An 11,382-nucleotide genomic window follows, 5' to 3' on the forward strand; every position below is an offset into this window, starting at 1 on the left:
CCTCCTCCGTGGACTCGGGGCCGGGTGCGTCTGCCTGGAAGCGGAGGCCCAGCGCTGGGCAGCCTGAAGGGCCGGCTGGCCTGGGAGGACCCGGCAGAGTGCAGGAGCTGCAAACTCTGAGCGCGGGAGTCTGGGGCGCAGAAGGTACAGCTGGCCCCTCGGGGGCCGGCAGGGAGAGGACAGAGTCAGTGTGTCACAGCCAACTGCCGCGACAGGTCAGGGTCGCACGGAGCAGGAATGGCGAAGGCGGAGACACAGACAGACAGACGGGCAGGAACGTTCTGGGGAAAGCTTTTCGCTTCTGCTAGTTATGTCGAATAAACCAAAACAAGAACTCATTTTGGTTCAACGTGCAGGCTAAAACGCATTACGGCAAACACCGGCGAGCACAACATACATGCTCTCCCCTCGTCCCGGAATTTCGTTGGCAATCACCACTGCCGTCCTGGCCGCCCACCGTGCTGAGCACTTTCACGCATGGGCTCCCATAATCCCACAAGAGAAGCTCGGATAGAGGTACGGTCATTACCCCACTTTAAAGAAGAGGAAACGGAGGCACAGAGAGAGGTCACAGGTCCTGCCCTGGATCTCCCAGCCAGGAAACGGCTCAGAGCCGGGTCAGTGTGGGGCACGACCCAACCCGATGATGCCACCCAGCTGGAAGCCGACCTTCCCCGCCTGGGACTTGGAGTAATGGGCTCCTAGAGGTAGGGGGCTCCCAGGCAGGTTGTCCCCAATACCTAGGTCAGCGGGGGCGGGAAGGTGGAATCCCTCTGGATGGAATCTGTGCGAAGCTACCACCTCTGGCCGGCCAGTCCCAAGCCTTTAAACTGACCCAACCACGTGGGGGTGGGACGGCCAGTGTGGATTTTTGAGTGAACAGAGCTCACTCTCGGCACGTCTGTGAGCTTCTCTGAGCCTCAGTCCCCCTCATCTGGAAAATGGGTACACAGCTTCCCTGAAGGTGCCCGTGGGGAGGACCCGTGCTTATCACACAGCCTGCCCTCTCTTAGCTGAATGACTCCAGCCCAGGCCAACCTCTGGGGCCCCTAAGACTCATCTTAGGCTTTGAGGGTTCCATTACACACCTCACATCCCTCGAGTGCCCCAACACCAGCTCTCAGGGGCCCTGTTTGGTCTTCCTGAGAGCCCAGCCAGAGCTGCCTGCTGTGTGTACAGCTCAGCACTCAGCCTCGGGCCTGGTGAGAAGGACAGAGAGCAGTGGGGCCAGCAGCAATCCAGGGGGGCTGGGGTGGGGTGGCAGCCTCTAATCTCCTGCCCCAGGAGGGGCTGCAGGTGCCTCCCGGGGGGGGGGTGTGAACACAGCCTCCCCGTTGCCCTGAATTAGGAGACGGACTCAGGAAGCCCCCCCGCAACCCAGTTCTGGACCCCTGTCCCCAAAGGCAAGGCCTGTTCCCTATCTTTAAAATGGGCGTGATGGCATCCGCTGGACTGTAGATGGGAGGGGAAAGGAGAAAAGGTCTACTAAAGCAGTCCACAGCACTTTGTGGGTGTGGAGGGTGAAGAAACGCTTTTTTTTCTCCCCACCCACCCGTAGAAGCCTCCTAAGCAAACACCTGCCCCCCCACACACACCCCGTTTTGATTTCTGAGAAAGAATCTCCTTCTGTCTTCGGTGAGGTGCGCTGGGAAGGTGAGGTGATGGGCCAGACAGACTGGGCCGCATGGGGGGGTCACTGAGGGGAGACCAAGCCGGCGGCTCATCGATCCTCGCCCCCTCCCCTCCCCATCTCCCAGTGGCGGCTGGGGCACGGAAAGGTTCTTGGGGGTCCTCGCGTGGAGCACTCAGCCAGGGCTCACGCAGGGAGGATCCAGGACCCCACCCCGAGGCCCGCCGACCTCGGTAAGTGGCAGCGCCCCTTCTGGCCCCACTGCCTCCCAGGGCCGCCCAGAATCCGTCCATCCGGGCGCAGGATCGGGCGACTCCCCCGTGGCGCCGTGCCGGGACGCCCGGTGCCTCCCCGCAGGTCGCCGAGGGCGCCGGGGCCCCGCGCCACACCTGTCCGCTCCTCCTGGAGGCCCCGGCGCCGCTGCTGCCGGCCCCTCGGCGCGGGGCCCTGTGTCCGCCGTCGCTTTGATCCCGGGGGCCCCGCTGGATAAAAGTCCCGGGCGGCTCCGCGCCAGCGCCAGAGGGGGAGCGCAGCCGAGCCGGCGTCCCAGCGGGCTGGCGCAGGGCGAGCGACGCCGAGGAGCCGGGGCCGCGGGGCCGGCCGCGGTGAGCGCGGGGCTCGGGCGCGTTCGCGGCGGGCGGTGGGAGGGGGTGGGGGTGGGGGTGGGGTGCGGGCCGGGGCCCCGGTCGCCCGCCGGCGGCTCCGGGCCTGGGCAGCAGGGTGAGGGGGGACCCCGGCGGCTCAGGTGAGCGCGCCCGCCCTGCGCCCCCAGGCCCGTCGGGCCCGGCCCCTGCGCGGCAGGCGGAGTCCCGGCGCGGAAAAGCCCCGCTCCTGCCCGTGGCGTCCCCCCTCCCCTCGGCCCCCGCCGCCCCTTCCAGCCTCCCCGGGACGGGGGTGGGGGTGGGGGCGGCGGCGGCGGCGGCGCCGGGCCGGCCGCGGGGGGAATGGAGCTGCCGGGGACCGCGGGGGCCGCGCTGCCCCCCACGGAGCCGGGCCGGGAGCGCCTCCGGCGGCCGCGGCGGGGTAGGCCAGGCCCCTCCGTCAGGCTTGCGGTTTGGGAAGAAAAGGCGATGCCTCCGCCAAGAAAAGAGCGAGCGCGGCCCCCTCCCCCTCCGCCGAGCCGGGCGGCGGCGGCGGCGGCACATCTAACGCGCGGGCACCCGGGCCGCCGCGGCCCCCGCAAACTACGCCCAGGCTCGGCCCCCGCCGCTCATTGGCGCGGGCCGGAGCCAGCGCACCCAGACCCTGCGCTGCCCTCGCCGGCCGCGCGCGGAGCCCGAGCAGCCCAGGCCGACGGCGCCCGGCCCCCCGAGCCTCGACGCCGAGCCGCCCGCGCTTCCTCCGCCGGGCCCGGCGCGGGCAGCCGGTCGGGCGAGCAGGCGCGGCCGGCGCCCCGCGGCCCCGGCGCCCCCGGCCCGGCGCCCCCACCCCCGCCGCCGCCGCCTCAAGGCCGCCCGCTCTCCGCAGGTGGCCGCGGGCCCGAGCGGCGCGGCCATGGGCCGAGGGTGTGCGCGTGCTGCTGCTGCTGCTGGGCCTGCTGCACTGGGCCGGGGGCGGCGAGGGCAGGAAGACCTGGCGGCGCCGCGGCCAGCAGCCGCCCCCGCCGCCCTCCCCGCCTCGTGCCGAGGCGGCACCCGCGGCCGGGCAGCCGGTGGAGAGCTTCCCGCTGGACTTCACCGCCGTGGAGGGCAACATGGACAGCTTCATGGCGCAGGTCAAAAGCCTGGCCCAGTCCCTGTACCCCTGCTCGGCTCAGCAGCTCAACGAGGACCTGCGCCTGCACCTCCTGCTCAACACGTCGGTGACCTGCAACGACGGCAGCCCCGCCGGGTAAGGCCTGCGCCCGCCCGCCCCGACCGGCGCGCCCCTGCAGGCCGCCCCGCCGGGCTCGGCCGCCATCCGCCTCCGTGCCCCCCTCGGACGCACGGAGTCTCGGCGCTGGTCGCCCGCCCCCCCCTCCTCGGGGTGGGGGGTAAGAGGGCTCCCGTCGGGCTCGCAGAGGAGCTGGCCCTGCGGAGGACCCGGGGCGGGCACCCGCAGCGGGGGTGGGGTGGGGTGGGGTGGGGTGGGGGCAGCGCTCGGAGAGCTGGCCTCTGGCCAGGCCGGGCACTGACCCCTCGGCCACCGGTGCCCTGCCCCGCTGCTCGCGTCCTTCGGTCTCTGGGCGGGGAGATGACCCTGGCTCCAGCAGCAGGAGGCGACGCAGCGGGGCGGGGAGAGTCCTGCGGTACCCCACCCCCACCCCAGCTCCACAGCGACCCTGTCCGCCCCCTGCTGCTGCCGGGACTACCTGAGATCCCAGCCAGCCAGAGGGACGGGGAAGGGGCGCAGGTGGGATCGAAGGACCTGGGCTGCGGCATTCACCCCTGTCCAGCCCCGATGTATACGAAGGAAGGATGTGAGGCTGAGGGTTGAGGAGGGGTCGGGGCCCTCACACCCTCAGCTAAGTCGACAGCCCGAGGACCGGACGTTAGGTCGGGCCTCGGTGGTACTCGCGCCCTTCCACGCCTTCCTGGCGGTCCCAGGGCCCCCGCCCCACGTGCACGCTCCTCTAGAGAGGGTGCTTTTCGGTCTCCAAGCACCACTGCGGGTCCCGGGAGATCCCGAGCCCAGCAAGACCGCCCCCACCCCTCTCCGCGCCCCGCCGCCGGCGCCGAGGTTACAGCGGGTCCCGCGCGGGGCGGGCCGTGGGGATTTTCCACGGACCACACAGCCCCTCGAGGCCCTTCCCGCCCCACGAGCGCCACCTCCCGGGACCCGCCACCGCTGGCGGGGCCGCGCGCGCTCCGCGGGGCCTGGCCGCTGGCGCCCCCGTGCGGCCGGCGCGTGCGCCGGGCGACAGGTGGAATGACCCTTTCCTCCCCAGAGCTGGGTCCTTGCGGGCCCCAGCTGACCACCCGCTCCGCCCGTCCCCCTCCCCCTCCTTGCAGCTACTACCTGAAGGAATCCAAGGGCAGTCGGCGGTGGCTCCTTTTTCTGGAAGGTGCGTCCCCGGAGCCGAGGCGGCGAGGAGGGCCGAGGCCCCTGGGCGTGCGGGCCCTGACATGGTGGCTGTGCCCGCAGGTGGCTGGTACTGCTTCAACCGGGAGAACTGCGACTCCCGCTATGACACCATGCGGCGCCTCATGAGCTCCAGAGACTGGCCGCGCACCCGCACAGGTCAGCAAGTCGCCGATCCCCCCCTCACCCCACCCCCCACCCCAGCTCCCGCCTGAGGGGTAGGGCAGGGTAGGGTAGGGCTGACAGTTCCAAGTTCTGGAAGAACCCTTGCCCTCCTCACTCCCTAGAGCCCTAGGAAAGCCCCCACCGCGCCCACCCCCCAGTTCTCCCACCCTCCTAAGGTCAGGGGGCACCCACCTATCATCCTTCACTCTGTTCCACAGGTAATCTCCAGAGGCTGGGGGAGGGGGCTTACTATGGCTGCTTCTACACCCCTCATCCCTAGGTCACAGCAGCCAGTGCTGGGTGGTGGAGGTCGGGGGTCACGTCCAGATGGCTAGTCTGGCCTACCTCCCTTGTCGTGGCCAAGTAGGATCCCCCACCCCCCACACATTCCCGTAGCTCCCATCCCCACACACCCCTTCCCAACAGAAAGACCCACTGCCTCTGCCCTCCGACACCACAGGCACAGGGATCCTGTCCTCCCAGCCAGAGGAAAACCCCCACTGGTGGAATGCCAACATGGTGTAAGAGGGAGCAGAAGGGTCCTTCCCTGGGGGGAGGTCCTTCTGGGAGGGGTTCTTTCTTGGCGAGTCCCATGGGGGGTGTTCCTCCCTGGGGAGGGTCTTTCCTGGGGGGGGGGGGGGTCCTTCCTGGGGGCGGGTCCCACCTGGAGGGTCCTTCCTGGGGAGATTCTCCCTGAGGGTTCCTACCTATGAGGGATTCCTGTCCTTGGGTGGGGGGGGGGGGTTCTTTCCAGGGGAGTCCCATGGGGGGTGTTCCTCCCTGGGGAGGGTCCTTCCTTTTGGGGGGAGTCCTTCCCAGGAGGTCCTGTCCTTGGGAGGATCTTGTCCTCCGAGAGGTTTTTCCCAGGCGGTCCTGTCCTCGGGACCCTTCCTGGGGAGGGGTCCTTCCTGAGGGCCTTGGGCAGCAGAGGACTATGGCAAACTCACACCGTCCGTTGTCACAGCTTCATCCCCTACTGCTCCAGCGATGTCTGGAGTGGAGCTTCGTCCAAGTCTGAGAAGAGTGAGTCCCTTGCTGTAACTTCTGTTCTCTGCCCCGAAGGACACGGCAGGAAGGACAGGGCCCCTGTTTTGTAACTCCTTCTAATCCTCTGACCGTGTGTCCCGGGATGCCTGCCCCAAGCACCCACTGCCTGTTGTCCAGGGCTGGCTTGGCCCCTTCGGAGGTCCTCACTCCTGCGTGTCCCCTGGGGAGGGAGGGGCCCCATCTCTCACGCACCTGACAACCTCCCTTCAGTTCACCTCAGCCCCTGACCCTATCCCCCGGAAGGACCTCCAGACCCCCAGCTAGAATTCTTCCTCCTTCCAACCTGGCGCTGGGAGGCCTTGCTCCTGTCCGGGCCCCCCGTTGAAGCCACGGTCCTCCTCCTTGCAGACGAGTATGCCTTCATGGGTGCCCTCATCATCCAGGAGGTGGTCCGAGAGCTCTTGGGCAAAGGGCTGAGCGGGGCCAAGGTGCTGCTGCTGGCAGGGAGCAGGTGGGCCAGGCAGGGCGGGGGCCTGTGTGTGCAGGGGGTGTGGCGGGATTAGAGGTGTGGAGGGCAAGGAGGGGCCGCGCCTTGGGCTCCAGGGAGCTCACGCCTCCCCAGGCCTGGGAGGGCACCTAGGAGGGTCTGTGTTACTGGAGCGTCGCAGGGGTTCTGCTCCACAGTGCTGTGTAGCTGGAAGCTTTCCGGAGGATGCTTCTGGACTCCGAGGTTGCTGGATGCCAGGGAAGCCTTGGATGACGGTGGCCTAGGTAGTCGGTTAGGGGCTAGCTGTGGACCGGTGTACCTTCTCCAAGGCCTGGGGTCCCTGCAAGCGGGATCACGCCTGGTGGCTGCACCCCTGCAGGCATGCAGGGCCCCGAGGACATCGGTAGAATACCTGAGGGGGTCGGAGGCCACATGTTTTGTCTTCGTTTTCAGATAAGGAAACCGAGTCAGAGACAGAGGAAGGGAGAGAGGAGGGGGAGGAAGCGGGTGACCTGCCACTTAGCTCAGTGTCGGGAGCTCTGCCAGCCCCTCCTGTGCCTCCGTGACCCCCAAAGGCCTGTGGGTCTTGCACACGAACATGGAACACGGAGCGTGTTGGCAGCTGGGAAGCATCGGGATCCCGGCCCCTTCTCGGGCCTAGGCTGGGGCAGGGCGGGCTCGGGGGAGGCGAGCGCCCCACCGCGGCCACCCGGCCTCACGTACTGCCTCCTCCCCAGCGCGGGGGGCACGGGGGTGCTGCTGAACGTGGACCGCGTGGCCGAGCAGCTGGAGGAGCTGGGCTACCCGGCCATCCAGGTGCGGGGCCTGGCTGATTCGGGCTGGTTCCTGGACAACAAGCAGTACCGCCGAACCGACTGCGTCGACACCGTCACGTGCGCGCCCACGGAGGCCATACGCCGCGGCATCAGGTGCCAGACCCGGGGGTGCCTCCTGGGCTCGCCGGCTCGGGGGCGGAGGGCCTGGGGCGGGGCTGCGGGGGGCGGGGGGGGGGGGAGGTGCCGGGGCGGGGCGGGGCGGGGCGGGGCTGCCTGACCCCCAGCCCTGGCGCAGGTACTGGAACGGGGTGGTCCCGGAGCGCTGTCGGCACCAGTTCAAGGACGGCGAGGAGTGGAACTGCTTCTTTGGCTACAAAGTCTACCCGACCCTGCGCTGTGAGGGGCCGGCTGCGGGCGGGACTCGCGGGGCAGGGTGGGGAGCAGGGGGTGTGGGTCTAGGCTTCCTCCAGCCTGGAGTCTAGAGCTGGGTGCAGAGACCGCAGGCCACCCACATGGGGGCGGGGGAACTGAGCCGTCCAGGTTTGCCTGGGACTTGCCTGGTCTCAGCACTGAAAGTGCACTCGGTCCCAGGCCGACCAGGACAGTGGGTCACCCTGTCCACAGTCACAGTTAGGAATGTGCTTGGCAGCTGAATCCTAGTGCCGCCCTCGGTGGGCCTCGGCCGGCCCTCCTCAGTCCCCCACTTGAAGGGTCACCACCACCAAGTTGTGGCCTGGGAGCCAGGCCAAGGTTGGTGGGGGAGGTAACAAGGTACTTCTTCAGACAAGCACACTGTGAGGGGGCCGGTAGCCAGCACTCCAAGGGCCCGTGAGCCTGCCGTGGAGCTGGCTGGACCTCAGCGGCCCTTAGCCCGGGGTGGAGGGTAGAGTGTCGAGGCAAGGCCCAGCTGAGCTGTGCCCCCCAGGCCCCGTGTTCGTGGTGCAGTGGCTGTTTGATGAGGCCCAGCTGACTGTGGACAACGTGCATCTCACGGGACAGCCGGTGCAGGAGGGCCAGTGGCTCTACATCCAGAACCTGGGCCGCGAGCTTCGAAACACGCTCAAGGATGTGCCGTGAGTGTCCTGCCCACCCCACCCCACCCCACTCCCGCCCCTCTAGGTAGGCGGTAAACCATTTGACGTAAAGATAGCGGCCTCACAGATGGCAAAACAGGAAGCGGCCTTGCGAGCAGGGGTATTGCCCAGTGCTGAACAGAAATGAGCTTCTGATCCATGAAAAGACGTGGAGGAAACGTAAACGCACGTAACCAAGAGAAGGAAGCCAGTCCGAGAAAGGCCACATAGCGTATGATTCCAACTCTGTGACATCCTAGAAAAGGCAGAACTGCGGGGTCCGTAAAAAGCTCATTCGGTACCAAGGACGGAGTTGGGAAAAGGGGGAGGGATGCACAGACACAGGGGATTCCTAGGACAGTGAGACTACTCGGTGTGAGACCGTGATATGGACACACGTCAGCATCCGTTTGTGCAAACCCTTACGATGTCCAGCACGAGAGTGCACCGGGGCTCTGGACTCTGGCGATAGCTGTGTGTCACTGAAGGTTCGCAGTTGCGACGGACACGCCATCTGGTGGGGGATGCCGATAATGGGGGAGGCTGTAGGTGTGGGGGCAGGGGGTGTGTGAGAAATCTCCATACCTTCCACTCAATTTTAATGTGAACCTAGAGGGGCGCCTGGGTGGCTCAGTCGGTTAAGCGTCCGACTTCAGCTCAGGTCACGATCTCGCGGTCCGTGAGTTCGAGCCCCGCGTCGGGCTCTGGGCTGACGGCTCGGAGCCAGGAGCCTGCTTCCGATTCTGTGTCTCCATCTCTCTGCCCCTCCCCCGTTCATGCTCTGTCTCTCTCTGTCTCAAAAATAAATAAACGTTAAAAAAAAAATTTAATGTGAATCTAGAAATGAAGCCTATTAAACAAACAAACAAAGCAAAATATTCACCTGTCCGGGTCAGCATCCCACCATGGCCCAGGGGCCGTGCCTGGAAGGGGTGAACTCTGTGCCGGGTTTGGAGGCAGAAAGAGACAAGGGTTTGTAGGGGAGCCCATGGGTTGGTGGGGACAAGGCCTGGTCCAGAGCAGTAGGTACAGGAAGGAGGTGGGAGCCAGAGAGAGGTGCCCAGGGGGGTGGGCTGGAGCGTCAGGACCTGCGGGCCCCGGGGTGGGGAAGATGCTGGAGGTGCTCTCTGTGAGCTGACCGTCTGCTCCCCAACAGGGCCAGCTTCGCCCCCGCCTGCCTCTCCCACGAGATCATCATCCGAAGGTCAGTGTCCCCATGCCCTGGATAGATCGCATCCCTGGCTCTCGCTACAAACGTCCACAGCCCCACCCCCCCACCTGGCCGCCACCTGCCTTCTCTGGCTCTGCATGAAGGGCTTCTGTCTCGGGCTTCCGATGCCGCTTACACAACCGGCTGTGTGGCAAGAATTCAGAGTCAGCCCGCCTCCGGTGGTAGCAATGCCGAGCGAGCCCCACCTGGATTTCTGTCTGCAGCCACTGGACGGACGTCCAGGTGAAGGGGACCTCGCTGCCGCGGGCGCTGCACTGCTGGGACAGAAGCCTGCACGACAGCCACAAGGCCGGCAAAGCCCCCCTGAAGGGCTGCCCCGTCCACCTGGTGGACAGCTGCCCCTGGCCCCACTGCAACCCCTCCTGCCCCACCATCCGGGACCAGTTCACGGGGCAGGAGATGAACGTGGCCCAGTTCCTCATGCACATGGGCTTTGACGTGCAGACCGTGGCGCAGCAGCAGGGCCTGGAGCCCAGTAAACTGCTGGGGATGCTGAGCAGCGGCAGCTAGGGGTCCCGCCCCGGGAGCTGGCACTGAGGGCCGGCCGCCGCCACGGGCTCCCCACCCCAGGGCCACCTGCCTGGCCTCTCCTGCCCCTCCTAGGACAGACAGGGCCCTGGCCATCCTCCCAGCAGCCTTCGCTGCCCCTCTACCACTGCCTTGGGAGGGGGGGACCCAGCCAGGGGAGACCGTGGACCTGCCCTCCAGCCCCAGCCCTGCCTCCCGCCTGCCCTCGCTGGGGAGCCCGAGGCGCCGGGTTCCAGCCCGCTGGCCCAGCCCCAGCCTCAGCCTCTCCTGGCCTTTTGTATTATTTTATAAAATGACTTTTTTTATTACTTTAATTTTTTAAAAAAGGAAAATAAGAAATATATGATTAATGATATTGTTTTGTAACATATTTTTTTTAAATAATGAAAAAAAAGATAACAAAAGAGCCTCCCCCTGCAGGCGTGTTTATTTGAATGGGCACTTTGCCTGTTTCACACCCCCTCCCCCATCCCCAGGGCAGCAGGGGTACTGGGGACGGGGCCATAGGGAGCCCTGACCTCCGACCCCTTCGTGGGGGGCACGGACCCCACCTCTGTCCTGTTCGTCCACTCAGCAAATACCAGTCACGGGCACAGCACAGGTGAGACTCCAACATGGCAATCACAGCTCCCATGTCTCTGTTTTCCCGTCTGGGGACGTTCACACGGCGCGCACCGAGGCCACTCAGAGTGCTTGGCGGGGCACCTGCCCCTTCGGCAACACACCACCACCCCCAGCAATCTCATTTCCAAACTGTCTCACCCCGGAAAAACACTCCCTATCCAGCTAAAGCGTTCTTAAAAGCTTGCACTGCATTATTGGTTCTTATGAGGTCACCCGTGCACACGCCAAGATGCAGATTCCCGGGCGGAACCCGCTGGGCCCAGCCCCCACCCTGCCTCCCAGAACACAGGGGTAGTCTTCCCGTGGGTGGTCCCGGGGACCCTGCACCCCAGCAAACGCACGCACGCACACCCTCTGTTGTGGCCTCTGTTTTCACCACGCACCGTGTCTGAGGCCCACAGAGCTGTGTACCAGTGGTGTTCCTGTCGCCTCGGTCTGGACGATAGACATCACCTCGCGTGGGGCGGGGGGGGGGGGGGCAAAGAGCCCAGAGGGGTTACTGAGGGGAGCCGGGCACTCCCTGCTTCGGGCACCCCAGCATACCTGCATGGTGACAACCCCCCCCCCCCCACACCGCCCCAGCTGCCCTCAAGTATTACAAGCCCCAAGTGACAGATGAAGGAATTGAGGCCCGGAGAGGCCGCCTCTGTGACAGAGGGAGGATCCCTGCCAGGCAGCCCGGGCTCCGCACCCACCACACGTGTCAGGAGCCCAGACCTGTTCCCAGAACAGGAGAATCTCAGAGGCCCGGCACCCTCTGGCCCAGCAAGGTCGGGGGCTGTGCCCTGGGGTCTGGCTAGCTCTGCCAACACATCAGGGCCACCGTGGGGCGGAGAGGGATCGGGGCAGAACCCGAGGGCCCGTGTCATCTGCCGAGCAGC

General features: G+C 66.4%; 1 protein-coding gene across 1 annotated transcript; it reads left to right on the plus strand.

Annotated features, from left to right (window-relative positions):
- Positions 1-1,669: 1,669 nt before the first annotated feature.
- On the plus strand, positions 1,670-10,232 carry NOTUM (notum, palmitoleoyl-protein carboxylesterase). The gene is made up of 12 exons (XM_053892851.1): positions 1,670-1,863; positions 3,098-3,460; positions 4,561-4,613; positions 4,694-4,789; positions 5,256-5,316; positions 5,760-5,818; positions 6,191-6,293; positions 7,007-7,198; positions 7,341-7,441; positions 7,971-8,118; positions 9,275-9,322; positions 9,553-10,232. The coding sequence occupies exons 1-12, from the start codon at positions 1,685-1,687 to the stop codon at positions 9,857-9,859; spliced, it is 1,710 nt and encodes a 569-aa protein (XP_053748826.1). The 5' UTR covers positions 1,670-1,684; the 3' UTR covers positions 9,860-10,232.
- The last annotated feature ends 1,150 nt before the right edge of the window (positions 10,233-11,382 follow it).

Source organism: Panthera pardus, unplaced genomic scaffold, assembly GCF_024362965.1.
Source record: "Panthera pardus isolate Hobbes unplaced genomic scaffold, ASM2436296v1 HiC_scaffold_3, whole genome shotgun sequence".
Classification (NCBI taxonomy): domain Eukaryota; kingdom Metazoa; phylum Chordata; class Mammalia; order Carnivora; family Felidae; genus Panthera; species Panthera pardus.